Raw genomic sequence first — 22,079 nt, 5'->3', positions numbered from 1 at the left:
TTAATTACATACGACCAAGCTTTAGAATACGGGATATTTGCATTACAATAGTCACACCTGTTAGGGGGTTATTATTTAACCACTATTGTTTTTGTTATTTAATATATCTGCATATATGTACTATGGATGTAAATAATGAGTAAGTTTATTAGTATTATGTTATTATGTATTATAATTATGCTTATGCTTTTTGCAGCATTGTGATTTAGTTTCGGCCTATTCTCTTTTTTTAATTTCTCAGGGTTACAAAGGTTCATCTTAGGGTTTTGCATTTTCTTTATATATATACAGTGTATCACAAAAGTGAGTACACCCCTCACATTTCTGCAGATATTTAAGTATATCTTTTCATGGGACAACACTGACAAAATGACACTTTGACACAATGAAAAGTAGTCTGTGTGCAGCTTATATAACAGTGTAAATTTATTCTTCCCTCAAAATAACTCAATATACAGCCATTAATGTCTAAACCACCGGCAACAAAAGTGAGTACACCCCTTAGTGAAAGTTCCTGAAGTGTCAATATTTTGTGTGGCCACCATTATTTCCCAGAACTGCCTTAACTCTCCTGGGCATGGAGTTTACCAGAGCTTCACAGGTTGCCACTGGAATGCTTTTCCACTCCTCCATGACGACATCACGGAGCTGGCGGATATTCGAGACTTTGTGCTCCTCCACCTTCCGCTTGAGGATGCCCCAAAGATGTTCTATTGGGTTTAGGTCTGGAGACATGCTTGGCCAGTCCATCACCTTTACCCTCAGACTCTTCAATAAAGCAGTGGTCGTCTTAGAGGTGTGTTTGGGGTCATTATCATGCTGGAACACTGCCCTGCGACCCAGTTTCCGGAGGGAGGGGATCATGCTCTGCTTAGTATTTCACAGTACATATTGGAGTTCATGTGTCCCTCAATGAAATGTAACTCCCCAACACCTGCTGCACTCATGCAGCCCCAGACCATGGCATTCCCACCACCATGCTTGACTGTAGGCATGACACACTTATCTTTGTACTCCTCACCTGATTGCCGCCACACATGCTTGAGACCATCTGAACCAAACAAATTAATCTTGGTCTCATCAGACCATAGGACATGGTTCCAGTAATCCATGTCCTTTGTTGACATGTCTTCAGCAAACTGTTTGCGGGCTTTCTTGTGTAGAGACTTCAGAAGAGGCTTCCTTCTGGGGTGACAGCCATGCAGACCAATTTGATGTAGTGTGCGGCGTATGGTCTGAGCACTGACCGGCTGACCCCCCACCTTTTCAATCTCTGCAGCAATGCTGACAGCACTCCTGCGCCTATCTTTCAAAAACAGCAGTTGGATGTGACGCTGAGCACGTGCACTCTGCTTCTTTGGACGACCAACGCGAGGTCTGTTCTGAGTGGACCCTGCTCTTTTAAAACGCTGGATGATCTTGTCCACTGTGCTGCAGCTCAGTTTCAGGGTGTTGGCAATCTTCTTGTAGCCTTGGCCATCTTCATGTAGCGCAACAATTCGTCTTTTAAGATCCTCAGAGAGTTCTTTGCCATGAGGTGCCATGTTGGAACTTTCAGTGACCAGTATGAGAGAGTGTGAGAGCTGTACTACTAAATTGAACACACCTGCTCCCTATGCACACCTGAGACCTAGTAACACTAACAAATCACATGACATTTTGGAGGGAAAATTACAAGCAGTGCTCAATTTGGACATTTAGGGGTGTAGTCTCTTAGGGGTGTACTCAATTTTGTTGCCGGTGGTTTAGACATTAATGGCTGTATATTGAGTTATTTTGAGGGAAGAATAAATTTACACTGTTATATAAGCTGCACACAGACTACTTTTCATTGTGTCAAAGTGTCATTTTGTCAGTGTTGTCCCATGAAAAGATATACTTAAATATCTGCAGAAATGTGAGGGGTGTACTCACTTTTGTGATACACTGTATATATATACTGTATATATTGTTCATTCTTCCTCAACTCTGTGAAGGTGCCATCAGAGGTCAGAGTGCCATATGAGGGAGTCCCTCTCCGGCTTCTCACCCTGTATGAACAACAGCCAAATTATTGTTCATGTAAGCACCCAACCTGCCGGGTGCCATAGCAGAGCCACCTGAGTGCCATGGTTTTGCATTTTCAAAATCCAAAAATCATGGTATTTAAAATTGAAATGAATACCCACCCAAACACCCTCAACAAGGTATTGTGGCTTGATGTTTGGTGTTGTCATATTAAAATATTCTGTTGTAATATGAAAGAAAACCTTTTTTCTTAACTGCAGCATTAACATTTAGCCCTTAATTTCTTTTATGTAACCTTTACATATATTGATTTCAAATGGTTAAATATGAACATTGTAAAACAATGTTATGTTTTGCTGTCACGAATCAAGCCTTTGTGCTCCTGAAGCAATGTTCAAGTGCCACGCCCCTCTCTCCAGCAGCACGTTAGAGGAGAGTTTGTTTTCACTGCCAGGTCAACGCCCTCTTATCATGACTGGTCCACTGCCAATTATCCACAGCTGCACCTTGTTTTAGGGATAATGCTCAGAGGATTTAAGGAAGCAGCTGTGGCTCAGTCATTGGAGGCTATTTTGACTTTGACTTGTCATGATTTTGGTTTGGTTTGGTTTGTTGGTCACAACTTTGATTATCTTGCTCATGTTCTTGCTGGTGTTAGTTTGGTTTGTCATGCTCATGTTTAGAAGTCTTGTTTAGTGTTTAGTCTTATTCATGTTTAGCTTTAGCATTGTTCATGTGTTTAGGATTAGCATTTAACTTAGATTGTGTGTTTGTGTCCGGTTGTTTGTGTTTTGTTATTATCAAACGTTTTGTTAAATATCTCTGCATGTGTGTCCGCCCCCTCTTGTCTTTATAATATTAGTTTTCCCCTACTCCACATGTTATATATATATATATATATATATATATAAGTTATTATTGAATACATTATTGCAAACAGTTAATATGACAATTGATTCCAGTTTTTAAGCAGTAGAGCACACACACACATACTAACAAGACATTATAAGCTACATTTAAAGAACACAAAACATTATAGAACACAGATATACATAACACTCATGACAGAATTGCAGCGTAGGCGTTTATAGACAGAGCAAAACATTATTAGTAATTTCAGTGTATTAGCAGATTGTGTTGCATGTATAATTGCATTACTCTAATACTGTCATGTTTAATTATATTACAGTAAATGGTTTGATTAGTGTAATTATTATCAATCATGTTTAAGCAAATTTATTTTTTTCTTTATCCTTAGGAAGCTTCGTTTACCTCATGCTTGTTTGTGACTGAGCAAATGGTGATGGTGTGAGGTGAAATGCATGAGTTTGGCATGACGAATAATTCATGCACACAGATGTCTCTGCATACTTTCCAAAAGCTTTACCAAAACCAGACACTCACTTAGCACAACTAGTGATTTTACACCAGGAGTGAAACAGTACGTGGAAAAATAAAAACTTATTTGCAACACACTAAAACTGTTGTGCTTTAGAAACGGGGTGTGATCAATTTAATCTAACTTGACCTCCGCCCCAATTCAGGAGAGCGAACTGACACACGCCCCCTCCGACACGTGTGCAGTAGCCGACTGCATCTTTTCACCTGCACAAGGCGAGTTCATATGCAGATCAGCTTTGTGCACGGAGAGCCACACTCTGATCGCATTATTCCTCTACTCTGTGCAGACACCATCAATCAGCCAGCAGAGGTCATAATTGCATCAGTTATGAGGTCACTATCCGGCATTTTTCCTCCCTGTATGAACATCAGCCAAACGTTGTTTATATAGCCGCCCAGCCCAGCCGGATGGCATTCTGTCCACTATTTCTGCTTTAAAATATTAGCTAAAAATGTTATTATATACATGAACATTTGCTACTGTACAATGTTTCTACATGGAAAACACTTAGATGACACTTGGCCAAATTTTGAATTGTGGTTAACATACTGCACTGTTGTTGTGTAGCATGTCACATGTGGGTGGTGTGGCTACAAAAGCTACAGTAATTAACACTGAAGCATACTGCATGTAAAAAATGACTTGGTTATGCAGACACCCTTATCCAAAGTTATGTGCTATGCATTCTCCTCCCCATGTTAGTACAAATATGTCACAGTCTATAAACATAACTCAACTGAAACAATGTTAGTAGTACTTGGTAGTGCTGGTTTAGAAATGTGCTTTAGTTTAGTTGTCATTGGACAAAACAAATGATGGTGAGGAACATTTCATCACCAGAGTTGCATTACAGTAAAGATTCCCAATCTTATTTGTCCTGACAGGTGGGCAATTCACCAGCCATGATCAGGTTTTACCTAAAGCTTTAAAATTTAACTAACAAAGTTTTTGTTTCCAAAGTAGTTAGGCAAGGTAACAAAATAGTACATTTGCATTAATTTTCAGCTGCCAGTAAAGTGAATGAATACGTCTCGAAATTGAGCTTTCTGTTAATGTGCGTTAGTAATTTAGCATCCTCTCTCTCTCTTTCTCTCATTTTCTCACCTCTGTCCAGCTGTGGCCTTTCTTCTGACATGGCTTTTCGGAGGCTCAGGTGCTGGACTTCAGTGATCTCATTGCCTGGCGTGTTGGATGGTGCTCTCTGTACGGTGAGCATGCCTGCTACGCTGTGTCTGTGATGCCTCAGGGAGAGGCAGCCATTTTGGGCTGAGTTGGGTGGGGTGAGGTCACGTAAAACCCAAAATGTTGGGGGAAAGGGAGGAACAAGGGTTCAAGGGGAAGTTAAGGAGGGGGGTAATGAGATGAAGACTTAGAGTATGAACTCTTAACAACATGGACACCACCAGCTTTTTACTGTAATTCATAAATTCATAGGCACATGCAGCCACAGCGGGTCAGCCCCTGGCAAGGGAAGGTTTGAGGGGCGTAGAGAGTCCACTGAAGTGCATTGTGGGCTGGTAGTAGGGGAAAGCAGACAGGAGGGGTATGCGAGCACAGGCCACATGCTCAGCTAGCTCAGTAGTACTAATGATTTGCAAATAAATCTGGGTCATTACAGACAGGAACCTTTATTTAAAAAAAGGATAAATGAACAGATAGCAGTCTAGAAAAAGTTGCCAGTGAAGCATATTGGCTATGGTGCTTCAGCTTTCTTTTTGCAACTGGGGCTAGTCCTAATTGGACAATTATAGGTATGAACCCAGTTATTTCCATGTTCAAGCTACAGCTGCAATTAGCTGTGCTCATGTAGGCAATCTCTAAAACACTGCCCAGAAAACACAGTAAGTTAGCATGACTCAGTGTCTAAGAGATCAGGCCAGACTCTTGACCAGCTGATAAGCTTGTTAGCTAGTGGTTTTTGGAGTTTAATACATTTGTATGTGCTGTTCAGACCTTAAATCTATATATTTGCCTTAGTTACTGATAATTGCTTTTTTTTTTTAGAATACGCACATGGTAATTTAAAAAAAAATGAAGGCTCTAAGCATTTGTGGTAACTGGAATATAGATTTGTGCGGGTAAATAAGTTGGTTGTATAGGAGTACATGTGTTCGAAGAGGGGAAATCTCTTCAGTACACAGGTTGAAATACACAGGAAAGGAAGCTGTAAGGTGAACAGACTGTGACCACATGGGGAACAGAACAAATAATGAAAGAATACCCAAACCATAAAATAAGTGGGGTAGCAAAAAAAAAAAAAAAAGGAACAGAAGGAGGTGCAGATGAGTGTGAAGGCAGCCATGCTGTGGAGGCTTTATTTGCGTCGTTTACTTGGTTGATGGCGGTGCTGTTCGCTGCTAGCTTCAGCTGTTGCCATGGCGTCGTCAGGGTGCGCCCGGGCCGAGCCACTTTTGCTGTGAGAGCGAGGGGTTCCATGGGAGCGGGTTTGGCCCTCAGAGGGAGATGGCTTCGAAGTGCTGGGGCTACTGTGAGATTTCTCAATAGTGGGAACTTGTGTATCTAAAACAATCAGAACCAAGATATGGCGCTGAGCCTCCCAACCGTCCTGATGATTTACTGTTTTATACTATTAGACTTTAATTAAATAATATTTATTATTAGATACTATTTGGCTTGTATTAAATAATATTTAGTATTAACTTTGTGATAATTATTAATGTTACATTTAATAAAGCTAACATGATGCTTAAAAGTGTGGTCAGCATGTATTTCTTCTTTAGTAAAGCTTCCACAATTACTGATGAAACAATAAACTAAAACACTGCATTCATTTTTTTAACAAGATCAGAAGAACTACTTTGTCCCATAGAAATGTATTGATTGGTTTTTGCCTTACTATTCAGGTTTTCTCATTTCAAGTGGGCATCTTGCAAAACTATTGGAGTTACTCTTAAAACAACACTTGAACAAAAACATAGGGACAACACAAAGTAAATGACCGCGCTCAAAAAAATCGCTCTTATGTTTTACAATACTTCTATAAGTCAATGTTTTGTAGGTAGATATATTTGCAAAAAAATAATTTATTTTTTTTAGGATTTTAACATCATGTTTTACACACTTTGATTACATTCATGACAGGACAGGTATAGTCAAGCCGGAAAGTCTGCACACCCCTTTTACCTTTTCCACGTTTTATTACGTTACAGACTCTCTACAGATTCTATAATAGATTGAGTTCTTTTTTTGCCTCAAACATCTACACACAATCGGCAATAATTACAAAGTGAAAACAGGGAAAATTTGAAAATATGCTATTTTATTTTACTGACAAAAATCCTTTATTTAGGGGTTACATATCTGTACACACACTTAGCCTAATACTTGGTTGATGCACCTTTGGCAGCAATTATAGCTTCAAGCTGTCTTGGGAAAGAAGCTACGAGCTTGGCACACTTGTTTCTGGACATTTTTGCCCATTCCTCTTGGCATATCCTTGCAAGCTCCGTCAGGTTAGATGGGGAGCGTTGGTACACAGCCATTTTCAGCTTCTTCCACAGATGTTCAATTGGATTCAGGTCTGGGTTCTGGCTGGGCCTCTCAAGGACATTTACAGACTTTCTCCGAAGTCACTCCTTTGTTCGCTTGGCTGCTTTGGGTCGTTGTCATGTTGGAAGGTAAACCTTCGCCCCAGTCTGAGGTCCTGGAGCAGGTTTTCTTCAAGGATCTCGGTGTACTTAGCTGCATTCATCTTTCCCTCTATCAGGACAGTTTGGCCGGGCGGCCAGGTCTAGGAAGATTTTTGGTAGTTCCAAACTTCTTCCATTTACGAATGATGGTGGCCACTGTGCTCTTTGGGACGTGTAAAGCTGCAGCACTTTTTCTGTACCTTTCTCCAGATCTATGCCTTGACACAATCCTGTTTCTGAGGTCTGCAGATAATTCCTTTGACCCCAAGGCTTGGAGTTTGCTCTGATATGCACGGTTAACTGAGGGACCTTATATAGGCAGGTGTTGGCAATCCCCAATCAGGTCCAATCAATTAAATTTACCACAGGTGGACAATGAAATTGTAGAAACATCTCAAGCAGTATCAGTGAAAACAAAATGCACCTCAGCTCACTTCTGGGTGTCATATCAAAGAGTGTGCACACTTCTGTATGTATGACATTTTACATTTAGATTTTTAATAAATTAGCACAAATGTCTAAAAACCTGCTTTCACTTTCTCATTGTGGGCTATTTTGTGTAGAAGCTTGTGACAAAAAATGAACTTAATCTATTATAGAATGAGTCTGTAATGTAATAAAATGTGGAGAAGATGAAAAGGGTGTGCAGACTTTCCGGCTTGACTGTAGTTACTGGTTACACAAGATTTTTTAGTTCAAGTCTTTAATATCAAACACAGTCATGGACAATTTTGTATCTCCAATTCACCTCACTTGCATGTCTTTGGACTGTGGGAGGAAACTGGAGCTCCCGGAGGAAACCCACACAGACACGGGGAGAACATGCAAACTCCACAGAGAAAGAACCCAGACCGCTCCACCTGAGAATCAAATCCAGGACTTTCTTGCTATGAGGCGACAGTGCTACCCACTGAGCCACCGTGCCACCCACAAAAAAATAAATAAAATAAAAACACTGCACCAACACCTTATAACAACTGTGCAGCATAATGGAGAAAGCATCATGGCTTAATGCTTAATACTTGTGTACCAATACAATTTTCAGTACAACGTCAGGGTCACCTGACTAAGTAACTAAACGTAACTAAACACTTGAATTGTTAACCTCTGGACTACTCCATCTAGTGGGATAGGTATTTACAAGAGAAAATGCTTCTGCTTTTACTCTAGGCTGGTTCACCTTTAAAAATGAGGACTATACATTTTTCTGATTATTGTTGACTACACCTTTAAGGTTTATCACTCATAGAGAGATTATTGGTAGGGCCACTTTGTCTTATAATTTCTAAAAAGCCAGAAAAAGTGCAGGATTTAGTGCTGTTACAAGCTGTTAGACAGTGAAATCCTAAGTGTTGAATTAACCACACATTGTTTATGTAAGGATGGACTTATATAAACACTGCAAGTGGCAATTCAGCATTGGGAATTTACTGTGCATATGGAGAGATCATGAAGCCAAAGCTAGAATGAGTGGGCCACATAGACTAGACACGCAGTGATAGAAAGTAGGAGAAAAGCAAGAAAAGTGACTGCCAGTCTGACTGTGGAAGTAGAAGAAACTCGCAAGGGGTAGGCAGCTGGGAAAGAGCGAGAATATTTTTATATACAAGTCTAAATGCATGTCCTACCCTTTGCAGGATCGGGAAAGATGCCATGACTGCGGCTCTTGATGACGGAGGATTTAGGTGAGTCCTGGCTGCTGTGTCCAGAGGTTTTGGGTGAATGCCCACTAGATGCTTTGTTAGAGTGTTGGCGCCCTTGGCGCCGGTGGTGCTCCCCCTCACACTGCTCTTTCAGCGGCAGCCAGCGAGGTATATTATCCAGCTGTGCTGTGTTCGACAAGTCTATCAACACCTACAGGACACAACACCATTCATCACATGATGCCCCAGCTGTGTCTGAGTTTACAGAATGGCTTATTTCCTACCTCTCCCAAGAAATCATTTGAGGAGCACTTGTCGTAGTCCCACACGCTGACCTCCAAAGTCTTCTTCCTCAGCTAAACAAAGATGTACAAATTAGAATCATCAAAGCAAATCTCAATCTTCAGTTCCAAGAAGTTCACTGTAAGATTACACTGTATAACACTGATTGGGGTAAAACAAACTTATGGATGACAGCAAAGTCCTCTTTAGAACTTTATGAAGACAATAAACAATAGAAAATCCTGCTCACAAGTGAAAATCTTCTACTTCCTACTGAAAGAAAAGGAACTGTCCACCAATACCACTCATCACAATTGTGAATCATTGTAAGGAGTGCAGTGCATTATAAAAAAAATGTAAACTAAAAAACCTACGCTACTAAAAAACCTAAACATATGGATTCAAAACAAAAGACCAAGCCAGATTTTTCTAAACAAATAATAAAGGCAAGCAATTAAGGTGTACACCACTTGCAATAATTCAGTTTAAGTATATCAGCCACACCCACTGTTATGATTTGATCGATTGATTGATTGCAGTGTATAAGTTCAATTACAACCCCAAATGAGAAAAAGTTAGGACAGTATGGAAAATGTAAATAATAAAAAAAACACAGAGTTTCTTACATTTACTTTAACTTTTATTTCATTGCAGACAAGATGAACCTGAGATATTTCATGTCTTATCTGCTCAACTTCATTTCATTTATTAGTAAACATCTATAAACATCTTTCCTGGATGCTGCTTTTGTACCAAACCATGATTACAATCACCTGTTGACATCACCTGTTTAAAATCACATCATTATTTAGTTTGTTCACCTCATTACTAGCCCTAAATTTCCCCGTCCCAACTTTTTTCTGGAATGTGTTGCAGGTCTGAAATGCAGGAATGGATGTTTAATAATAAATGAAATGAAGTTGAGCAGATAAAACATGAAATATCTTGAGTTCACATCAAATAAAAGTCAAAGTAAATGTAAGGAACACTGCGTTTTTTAATTTAATTTAAATTTTCCATACTGTCCCAACTTTTTCTGATTTGGGGGTGTATATAAAAAAAGATATTTTTAAACATTACAACAGACAGCAATATAGACATGATTTAGAGGATTTGTTGTTGAATAGTTTTAGTGGTATTTACAAAGACCTGACCTCACACCAAGTGAACAACTTTGTGCTAAATTGGAATGTTGTTTGTAAGCCAGGTCTTTCTGTCCCACATCCGTGCCTGACCTAACAGATGTTCTTTTGACTGAATGAGCACAAATCTTTACAGAAAAAAATTTTGTGCCCATAGTTTTGAATTAATGGCTATTGTTCTGGAATAAAATGTCTAAAGAGCCATTAAAGAGTATTCAATATTCATAAGACTTCCAGAATTTTTTATAATATAAATAAATGTGTATTTTTAAAGTTCAAGCCAATTGTAAAATAAGGCTATTCCATTGACAATAAAACAAACAAATTGTTAAACTTGGTACAGAGAGCATAATTTCTCCTTTGCCAGAGCAAGATGCCTAAAAATACAACCAGGATTTGTCTCCAACAGCACTAACTAGCACTGAAGCTAGGACATCCAGATGGAGCGCTAACAAAAGTCGTCTCTCTAAACACTTCTCTGCCTTCTGTCTCAATTCTATCTCAATTAATACATCTTTGCCTTGTCTGAACAGTCCAGCGAAGGTGTACCAGCTAGTCCTGTCATTAGCTGCAGCTGAAAGCTGAGGAGACTGACAGAGGATGTTGCTTAATTAAGTGTAAACACTTCTGGGAGATTGAAGTTAGGTTCCTGTTCACACCAAAGCCTGTGATTCCCTCTGAAGTGTTCTTATCTAATTGAGTCATGTTATTTTTGAAAGTGCAATCACAAATACTCATTGCCTCTATTTTTACTAAGGCTTTTGGTGCACTTTGTCTAATAATTTGGGTCATGTGTATGCTTTTTTTCTTGACAGGGTGCTGTAGCCTGTGTGAGCTGTATCCATCCATCCATCCATCCATCCAACCCATCCATTCATCCACCCACCCATTCATCCATTCATCCATCCATCCGTCCAACCCAACCATCCATCCATCCATCCATCCATCCATCCGTCCAACCCAACCATCCATCCATCCATCCATCCATCCGTCCGTCCAACCCATCCATCAATCCATCCATCCACCCACCCACCCATCCATTCATCCATCTATCCATCTATCCATCCATCCATCCATCCACACACCCATACATCCATCTATCTATCATATCCTGTGAATATAATAAGAACTGTGTATAATTTTTAAAACATTAAAAACATTATAAAGATCCACTTTGTGAAAGATTATAGATACAACCGAAGTACTGTTAGTGGCTTCTGTGTCTGTCAGCTTGAATTTTGCTTAAATATTATGATTACTACAGACCCCAGTGCCGCCACCTGACACTGAGCTTGTTGGACATCTCATTTTACATTTAAAGACATTAATATACACTGTGCCCTCCATTTTTTATAGGATTTTGGCATGTGTCTGTAGGAATTTTAGCCGTGGGTGTGGCTGGAACACCTTTTTATCTTATTTGTATATTGTTATATTCCTATGTATGGGAACCTGTTGAAGGAACCTGTTAAAGGATAAGTGACTAACCCATTATGCTGTTTTGCAATATCAAGATGAGTTTCAAGGTATTTTTTCCCATAAGGATGTATGGGAAACCTGTTAATGCGTTCCATGGTTCTGTAGACTTGCATATATTTTAGGCTAATGTAAAATAATGGGGTTGTTTTTGATACTTATACACTGAAAATAACACAAATATAATATAAAAAACATTAAAATAAAAAGCTTATTCTCACAATTTCTCGAGCCTCGAGCTGTAGCACAAGTTTAAAAGTGAAACAGTGAGGAAAATCCAGCTGAACACAGATACATGTGGAGCTTTCAGAGTGAATCTGATGGTTATTCCACACAAATGCAGATTCGTCTCATATGCACACTTTGATGACGTTTTACCGCACCGCTCAAGCCAAAATGAATTTGAAATTAAATAAATACATTTAAAAAAAAACCAAACTGAACATGTTGAGTTTAAGGGAAATGTTGGGTTTAAGGGTACACATTTCTCGACGAAGGGCGTTGAGTTTCAAAGATTTTGAGTTTAGGGGATGTTGAGTTACAGGTACCACTGTACAGCTATACTAAGTAAATTATGGTATTTAAAAAAGGCCACCCATTAGGCTACTCCGAACCAGTACAGTAGATGGCATGCATTATACCTGTTCCAGATGAATGTTCTTATAGATGACTGTTTGATTCCATTCTGGGTTTAAGCTCTTCTGGACATGCTTGGACCTTCTTTTGTTCTCACCACTGCAAGCAGACAACAGGGTCACACCAGGGCACATTACTATACTGTGCAATTAATTGCATTTTGAGTACAGCACCTTATACAGATGTTTTAAATGGAAATGAGTTGCACAAAGTATAGGTCTAAAATGCCCTAAGGCCTATACTTTATGGTCGCTGGCATGTATGATCTACGAAATAGTCTAATGAGAGAAAAATGTAGAAGAAAATGTGCAAATAATAATAATACTAAAAAATCACAATATGGACGAAAGTATGTGGAAATCTGACCTTTTTCTAGAAAGGCTTTTCAAGTGGGAATAAGCCTGTAAGAATCTGTACCCATTTATTCATAAGGTATACTGTATATAAGGTCAGAGAGCAATTTTGGACAAGAAGGCCTGGCCTGCTATCAACCTGTTTATATTGTTAGCAATGAGTGTGGCTAAAATAGGTAAATGCAATAATTAGAAGAGGTGTCCACATACCTTTGGCCATATAGTGTACTTCATTTAGCCATTCATATGCACTATATCTCTAAAGATAATATTATGATATTGTACTAGGGCAGAGTCACATACCTGGCATTTTGCACAACCATGACCTGACTGTGGGGATCCAGCATGCAGCAAAAAAAGACAACAATCCATAAGGCATGTTTGTATGTGCTGGTGTGTGTGTGTGCGTGTGTGTGTGTGTGTGTGTGTGTGTATGTTTGTGTTTATGTTTTTGCATGAAAAAGGAAAGCAGAAAAACTGTGCTGGATGGCAATGTTTAAATGGTTGATGCACTGGCTGTGCTTGATAATTTTGTAATATTGTTTGAATATGGTTGGGTACAGATGTATGTAGAGGTGATGAATAAAAAAATCCTAATCATTAAGTGGAGAAACATAAGTGAAACATAAGTCCAGATGTTTCCAGACAGCTGTACTGAATGTTTGGCCGTTTTTTTGTGTATCATGTAAAACGGTTGGACAGGCCTAGTAAACCTCAATTTTAAATAAACAAAAAAATCAAATAATGTCTTAACCGCTTATCCAATTAGGGTCGCTGGGGCCTATTCCAGCTTTTCAATGGGTGCAAGGCACACAGTAACACCCTGGACGAGGCGACAGTCCATCGCAGGGCAGACACACATACACACACCCATTCATCTATAGGGCAATTCGGTATCTCCAATTAACCTAACTGCATTTTTCGGACTGTGGGAGGAAACCGGAGCTCCCGGAGGAAACCCATGCAGACACGGGGAGAACATGCAAAATCCACACAGAAAGGACCCGGTCCGCCCTGCCTGGGGATCAAACACAGGACCTTCTTGCTGTGAGGCGACAGTGCTACCCACCGAGCCACTGTGCCACCCTAAACAAAAAATGGTGTTTTCTTTTTTCTTTTGTTCTTGACTAAAATGCATTTGACCCAGAGTTCAGTATATTTAAACATGTGTGAAAGCAGTTTTAAAGCCTGGGTGCAATCCCAAGTTCTATGGTCCTTCTAAAATCTGAAATTTGGGTTTTGCTGAGCTCGAGTACAGACTGTCCTGCAGGCTGGAACACCCTTGAATGTGATCCCTCCAAAAGCTGGGCATTAAGTATAAAGATTGTATAAGCATGTTACATAATGTTCTATGTTGCTTTTCACTCCATCAGCAAAACATCATTCAAAGGAGGATGTTCTCTTCCTCCAGTGCAGTTCTAGATGAGGAGTATTAAAGATGTTTTGGTTTAAGCTTAAGTTGGTCCATTACCTAATTATGATACTTAACACTGATCAGCCATAACATTAAAACCACCTCCTTGTTTCTACACTCACTGTCCATTTTATCAGCTCCACTTACCATATAGAAGCACTTTGTAGTTCTACAATTACTGACTGTAGTCCATCTATTTCTCTACATACTTTTTAACCTGCTTTCACCCTGTTCTTTAATGGTCAGGACCCCCACAGGACCACCACAGAGCAGGTATTATTTAGGTGGTGGCTCATTCTCAGCATTGCAGTGACACTGACATGGTAGTTAGTGTGTGTTGTGCTGGTATGAGTGGATCAGACACAGCAGCGCTGCTGGAGTTTTTAAATATCGTGTCCAATCACTGTCCACTCTATTAGACACTCCTACCTAGTTGGTTCACCTTGTAGATGTAGAAGTCAAAGACGATCGCTCAATGATCCTCCACCCAAATACTACCTGCTCTGTGGTGGTCCTGGGAGAGTCCTGACAATTGAAGAACAGCATGAAAGGGGGCTAACAAAGCATGCAGAGAAACAGATGGACTACAGTCAGTAATTGTAGAACTACAAAGTACTTTTATATGGTAAATGGAGCTGATAAAATTGACAGGGAGTGTAGAAACAAGGAGGTGGTTTTATTATGTTATGTTATGGCTGATCGGTCTATGTCGGTGTTTCTTTTTATTTGTCACCATCTGTATATGTGTGTAAGTGCTGTGTGGTTTGCGCGTGTGTGCGTGCATGTGATGCTAATGAAAGAGCCCATGCGTACATGCCCATATGGAGCATAGCAGTAGCGTTTCTGTTATCTGCAGAGCTTTGTGCAGGTACTGTATGATAACTGGTGATGTTTTTAATTCAATACATGTTAACCCTCTCTCTTTCTCTCTCTCTCTCACACACACACACACACACACACACACACGACTGCGTAATAAACTCAGGACAGAGCAACTCTCAGGTTACTTATAAACCAAGAGTCATGTTGATCGTTCTATAATGCTAGATCAATCCACACACACACACACACACACAGAACCAGATTTTGAAAGCTTAGTTTTACTAATTTTATTATTTACAATTAAATACAGCAATCATTAGCTGTTGCTGCAATTAATAGATGTTAACAGTAGTACTTCAAATTAAGAAAGTTAGCAGCCATACACATACTTAAACCTCTAAGCCCTTTTTACAACAGATGTAACACAATATTATTGTTACTTCTAGCTTAACCAAATCACGTAAAGATTTTCTATACACAAATCCCAGACAAGCCCTCATTTTTGTGTACTTTTGCAGGAAAAAGGCCAATATAAATTGCATCCGTCTTTATTATAGGTTAAGCGTGCACTACTGTGACAGGGTCGCACCTTACCACTGAAGTGAGAGGTGAAGCCCCACTGCTTGCAACGAATAAAGTGTATAGAAAAGAGATAGTGAAGAACTGAGGACTGCGACAGCACAGTTATTGGAAAAAAAGAGGAAAAATAAGGGAACCCTAAAACAAGCCAGGGACTGCAAAATATGGAAACTGGTGCAGGTAACTCCCAGTAATGTGATGCCTGCTAAAGAAAAGGGCCATCATGCCACCTCTGGGGCCTTTCTTTTTCAGCTGACTTCCCTGAAAACCATGTATGCTTTCCTGAAAAGGTATGCTAACAAACCAGCAAAAAACGTTCCAGAGTAAAAAAACGAGAAAGAATGAAAGCTCAATCATCTGCACCTCCTTGGCCCCTCTGTTGGTCATAAATGCATTGTACTGTACATTAGGCAAAATTCTTTAACTGGGCCCAGCTGGGCCTATTACAACTACTGCTTGTATCTCGGGCTGCATCCTTTCTGTCCATGGTGAAGATCGTTGCAAATATTTTAATACAATGTGCAATAAAACAAATCCTATTTATGTAGACTATATATAGGAATTAAGTTATGCTACAAAAATACACCGATCAGCCATAACATTAAAACCACCTCCTTGTTTCTACACTCACTGTCCATTTTATCAGCTCCTCTAACCATAAATGAGCACTTTGTTGTTCTACAATTACTGACTGTAGTCCATCTGTTTCTCTACATACTTTGTTGCCCCTCTTTCATGATGTTCTTCAACAGTCAGGACTCTCCCAGGACCACCACAGAGTAGGTATTATTTGGATGGTGGATCATTCTCAGCACTGCAGTGACACTGACATGGTGGTGGTGTGTTAGTGTTTGTTGTGCTGGTATGTACGGTGGCTGAGAAGTGCAAAACAAATTTACATTTCAGAAAACAAAATTACAAAAAAACAAAAACAACATTTACAACGAAAGCAAAAACAAATTTACAAGTGTTTGGGTACCCAGTGTTTGTAAATTTGTTTTGGCATATGTAAAAGTGTTTCAGCACTTGTAAATTTGTTTTCGGCATATGTAATTTTGTTTTCTAAAATGTAAATTTGTTTTGCACTTCTCGGCCGCACATTTCTGACGGAAAGGGTAGGTACAATAAACCGGAAGTGCGTGTTGCTTACCTGCTGTCAATCAAACTGTTTCTCAGCGGTAAAGTGAACGGAGTTTGTGATGGTGACGATAAACAAGGTTTTGTCTAGTTTGTGGAAATCATTTTATCCAGTTGACCCGCTTTTGTTTTTCTTGTGGGAAGTTATTAGATTGTTTGTGCATCTCTATCTACCGTCCGCTCTTCTAAACATCTAAGGAATTCCCACAAGAAAAACAAAAGCGAAATAATGAAAGTAATTAACACAAAATGGACAAAACATTGTTTATTAGGGACGGAACATTTGATACTGAGGCTCTGAAGCTTGTTTCACTTTTGTAACACTGGATTCAGTGTATCGGAGCTTGTATTAAAGCAGCATGTGCGGGACTGATGAAGCTTTGGCGCTGTGTTTTATCTCACTATATAAGAGACAATCAAACCAGGGTTACCAACCATCCCGTAAAATACAGAATCCTTCTTTATGTGCAGACTAAACGTGGTGTTCCGTATTGAACTGATACAGGACGCGCTTTGTTCCGTATTTTTATCAGTGTGATGTGTATAAAACAGAAGGAAACTGCTGCTACTGTGGGAATTATATTAAGTCGTGTTCACTTTTATTCTTAGTAACGGTGTGTGTGCGCTGATTATAGCAGCATAACCTGTTTAATACACCGCTGTATGAGTAGCACAGTGGGCAGAGTGCGGATGAAGCCTCATTTAAGCTTTTGAAGCTTTTTTCCTGATTGTGCTGAAAATATCTGTGTGGGGGGCACCTTACACAGTCATGAGAACAAAGGTTTTATTTATGGTGTTTAACATTTATTATTTTTATTCTTTATAATAATAAGTCAGAACCATATTTTAGGCAAAACAACGCACTCTGCCCAGATGTGCTACTCATACAGTGGTGTATTAAACAGGTTATGCTGCTATAACCAGCCACACACACCGTTACTAAGAATACAAGTGAACACTACTTAATATAATAACCAGATAAAACACAGCGCCAAAGCTTCATCAGTCCCGCACATGCTGCTTTAATACAAGCTCCGATACACTGAGTCCAGTGTTACGAAAGTGAAACAAGCTTCAGAGCCTCAGTATCAAATGTTCCGTCCCTAATAAACAATGTTTTGTCCATTTTGTGTTAATTACTTTCATTATTTCGCTTTTGTTTTTCTTGTGGGAATTCCTTAGATGTTTAGAAGAGCGGACGGTAGATAGAGATGCACAAACAATCTAATAACTTCCCACAAGAAAAACAAAAGCGGGTCAACTGGATAAAATGATTTCCACAAACTAGACAAAACCTTGTTTATCGTCACCATCACAAACTCCGTTCACTTTACCGCTGACAAACAGTTTGATTGACAGCAGGTAAGCAACACGCACTTCCGGTGTTATTGTACCTACCCTTTCCGTCAGAAATGTGCGGCCGAGAAGTGCAAAACAAATTTACATTTTAGAAAACAAAATTACATATGCCGAAAACAAATTTACAAGTGCTGAAACACTTTTACATATGCCAAAACAAATTTACAAACACTGGGTACCCAAACACTTGTAAATTTGTTTTTGCTTTCATTGTAAATGTTGTTTTTGTTTTTTTGTAATTTTGTTTTCTGAAATGTAAATTTGTTTTGCACTTCTCGGCCACCATAGGTATGAGTGGATTAGACACAGCAATGCTGATGGAGTTTTTAAACACCTCACTGTCACTGCTGGACTGAGAATAGTCCACTGATTAAAAATATATCCAGCCAACAGCACCCCGTGGGCAGCATCCTGTGACCACTGATGAAGGTCTAGAAGATGACCTCAAACAGCAGCAATAGATGAGCGATCGTCTCTGACTTTACATCTACAAGGTGGACCAACTAGGTAGGAGTGTCTAATAGAGTGGACAGTGTGAGTGGACACGGTATTTAAAAACTCCAGCAGCACTGCTGTGTCTGATCCACTCATACCAGCACAACACACACTAACACATCACCACCGTGTCATTGTCACTGCAGTGCTGGGAATGATCCACCACCTAAATAATATCTGCTCTGTGGTGGTCCTGACCATTGAAGAACAGGGTGAAAGCAGGCTTAAAAAGTATGTAGAGAAACAGATGGACTACAGTCAGTAATTGTAGAACTACAAAGTGCTCCTATATGGTAAGTGGAGCTGATAAAATGGACAGTGAGTGTACAAACAAGGAGGTGGTTTTAATGTTATGGCTGATCAGTGTATAGTACATTAAAAAAAATTTTAATATACCTATAGGGGAGCTGAAATTCGTGAAACTAAATTTCATTCATTCGAATAAAAAAAAAAAAAAAAGAATATTTGCAAAAATAATTGAACAAATGCTTTTTTAAATTATGGGCCTAGACTGCACAACACTGGAATAAAACAACATTTCACTACTGCAGTGTTTCCATGTAGGAAATGCTAGCATGCTACATACAGCAAGTGGCAAAATAGACTTAAGGCATTAAATGACATTTGATACATGTGACTATATATTTTTAAATGAGAAGAGCATAGCTAGGTCTGGTGTAAAATGGGCTTTACACTGAGCCCCCAAACCAACCACAGAAACGTTCAAACAGCTCACTACAGTTAACTTACCCTCTTCCAGGCAGTAAGTAGACTTTAACAAAAGGGTCAGAGTAACCATTATTGTCCCGTGGTGCCAGGTTCCGCGCTTGAAGTACATGAACAATAAGATTGCCCAGCTGCTTGTCATAATTGATTTGAAGCTACAAAAATAAATATAACATGTGAGACACACCACAGTGGACAGATAATTTACAGGTTTTTAGCTGATAAGCCACACAATATTTTAGTAAAAAACAGATTAGGCTTCACCTGGATGTCTCCAGTGACTGGATGGGACTGGGTCTTTGCAGCTTCTGATGTCTAGTCAAAAATGGATAACAATAGCAGATTTAATTTTTTAATGACATATTTATTATTCCTGTCCCTTCTAGACATGGTTCCCCTTCAATGCAAGAAATTATTAATTTGTTACATGCATGTGTGTGGGAACCTTGCTGTGACGTTTCTTGTTAACAGAAGGTGAGCCAGGCTGTCCGGGGCTGGGTACTGCGCTGGAGGCTCCTGAAGCCGTGACTTTATCCAGTGCCGACAGTGAGGAGGTTGTTGAGCTGGGTACCTGCTGTTGAGACACCTTTTGCAGCTCTGCAGCCAACTGCTTAGGATCAACACCTGGAGAGCATGGTGGCCGGTCTACACACAGAAAAGACATGAGAACCTTTTCATACAACTTAATGAAACAAAGTTTTTTTTATTTTTTTTTTATTCATGCATTTTCTCCCCTTTGTCTCCCTTTTCAGCGCGTCCAATTGCCCGATTGCGTCACGCTTCCTCTCCACCAATGCCAATCCCTGCTCTGATTGAGGAGAACGAAGCTAACCCAGCATGCCGTATGCATCTTATCACCTACACTTTGACGAGTGCAGTGCAGCTCAGCACTGTGCACGGAGAGACACACCCTGAGAGCACTCTTTTCTCATCTCTGTGCAGGCGCTAGTGCAAGTGCACCTAGAATACTTGATGCTCTTTTAAATGCAAAGGGTCAAATATTGATTTGATTTACCTGCTTTGATCTGCTCATGGAGGTCTAAGTGAGAACCCTCTGTGTCTGACAACATGTTCAGATCCCTGGTAAAAAAGGGACAAAGGGCAGTTTAATAATGTTAAATTTAAAAATGTAGGTAAAAAAAACTTTCTATAAGTCTATTGTGGGTTTTCTGATAATCTGAATACAAAGACAAACTAAGATTATCATTGTAATCATGTAAACCATTATATAACTTCACTTAAATTCATGACATGGCCTATTCAGCCAATTTTCAGGAAACCCACCATAAACTTATGAAACTCAAATAAAAAAAAACCCAAAATGCCATAACTTACTTTAACTTCAAGTGAAAGTATCTACTCACAGTCTGACACAGATCTCTGCCTCTCCACACTGCTGAATGACCAAACCCTGAACCTCTTCATATGTCTTTGTAGACAGGGGAATTCCATTCCATTCCAGGACCTGCATTCCTATATAAACACATACACTGAGTTTGTTTTAATGCATTCCTTTAAAAATGGCAATAGGTAAAACAGCAACACCACAGCACACCCTGTGAAAAACCAACCATCCACATCACTGAACCCTTATGACATGCAGACATAGTTGTTTATCAGCACACCATGTTGGAAAAAGTCTAGTCCACAGCAAGCTCAAGCACAAACAGAGGCTCTCTTTGAACACTTACACAAGTGAAAACGAGTCTTGAGGTAGGCCAAGTAGGCCCTCTTTCTACGGCGCAGTGCTCCTACCTTGCGATAGACAGATGGACTCCCTGCAGGGTCAGCATGTGATTCAGTTATTACTCTTACACTTAACATGTGCATCCACACTAAAGCGGCTGGGGTTTAATGAGGGGATCTAAATAGAATGTTTACACTTTTAAATCTTTAACCTTATCAACAATTGCATGATTTAAGAGTGTAGCCTCAAATCTTCATACAGTTGTAGCTACAACCCTAAATCAACTAAAAAAAAGGTGGAACAGTATTTAAAAATATATGAATAAATAAATAAAAGAAATAAAAAGGAGAAACTAGTAGTGTTTAATCTGGTCTGGTAATGAGGTAAAAAGTATCTATGAAAGGCTCTAAGGAGAAAAGATGGGCAGAGGATCCCCAGTTTGTCAACAAATGTGTGGAAAAAATTATTGATATTGTTAATGTTCTTTGTTCTTGCAAAGAATATTTAACAGGAAGTTGCATATTTATCCATCTACAGTGCATACTATCTTTAAATATTTCAAGAAATATGGAGGAATTTCAATGCAATAAAAGCAAAGTTGCAAGCCTAAGCTGAACTTGTTCACTCAGACAGAACTGCAGTAGTGCCATTCATCAATAGGCATTACTTTGGCAAACATTTGTCAAGCACTACAATACACAGTTATATTCACAAACAACACTTTGAACATTACTGTGCAAAAAATAAAACCTTATGTTAACCATGTCCAGAAGCTGTGATGAGCTATTTGGACTGTCATAAGGTCTCTGGGATGGACTATTACACAGTGGAAATAAGTGACCAATCAATATTTCAGATCTTTGGAAGAAATACATGACGTGCAGCAGACCAAAGACAAAAAAGACCATCCAGACTGTTATCAGCAACAAGTCAAAAGGTCAGGGTCTGTCATCCCTGGTGAAAAAAAAGCATACTTAAGTATACTAATCTTCAATATGCTAAAGTGCACTAAAGTGTATTATTGTCACACTAATGATCAATACACTTAAAGAGTGCTAAAATGGAACAACTATTTTTGTACTTAATATGCTTTAGTTGTACAAAAATAATACAAAAGCTCAATTTTAATTGTATTAAGTGTACTACACTGTACTAAATTGAGACTATTTTAAGTATATTTAATTCAACTTAAGTATACTACTGCATGTGTATTTAATTCCATGTTTCACATACACTTAAACTGAAATTGAAGCACACTTAATCAGTATT

General features: G+C 39.2%; 1 protein-coding gene across 3 annotated transcripts in view; it reads right to left on the bottom strand.

The window, feature by feature from the left end:
- pcloa (piccolo presynaptic cytomatrix protein a) overlaps nt 1-22,079 on the bottom strand; it is a 97,614-nt gene that overhangs the window by 8,300 nt on the left and 67,235 nt on the right. The window contains exons 12-22 of one of the 3 annotated variants that reach the window (XM_062994718.1): nt 20,488-20,596; nt 20,139-20,203; nt 19,569-19,768; nt 19,388-19,438; nt 19,148-19,278; nt 12,895-12,921; nt 12,244-12,337; nt 8,987-9,058; nt 8,688-8,913; nt 5,741-5,929; nt 4,514-4,675 (exon numbers count right to left, since the gene is read on the bottom strand). In XM_062994718.1, the coding sequence (XP_062850788.1) occupies nt 4,514-4,675; nt 5,741-5,929; nt 8,688-8,913; nt 8,987-9,058; nt 12,244-12,337; nt 12,895-12,921; nt 19,148-19,278; nt 19,388-19,438; nt 19,569-19,768; nt 20,139-20,203; nt 20,488-20,596 (1,326 nt within the window). The remainder of the gene's footprint in view (nt 1-4,513; nt 4,676-5,740; nt 5,930-8,687; nt 8,914-8,986; nt 9,059-12,243; nt 12,338-12,894; nt 12,922-19,147; nt 19,279-19,387; nt 19,439-19,568; nt 19,769-20,138; nt 20,204-20,487; nt 20,597-22,079) is intronic. The other 2 variants (XM_062994716.1, XM_062994717.1) reach the window with 2 other exon arrangements.

This window comes from Trichomycterus rosablanca, chromosome 1, assembly GCF_030014385.1.
Source record: "Trichomycterus rosablanca isolate fTriRos1 chromosome 1, fTriRos1.hap1, whole genome shotgun sequence".
In the NCBI taxonomy this organism is placed as follows: Eukaryota; Metazoa; Chordata; class Actinopteri; order Siluriformes; family Trichomycteridae; genus Trichomycterus; species Trichomycterus rosablanca.
The sequence above is the reverse complement of the archived record's forward strand: the minus strand, read 5'-3'. Positions and strand labels throughout refer to the sequence as shown.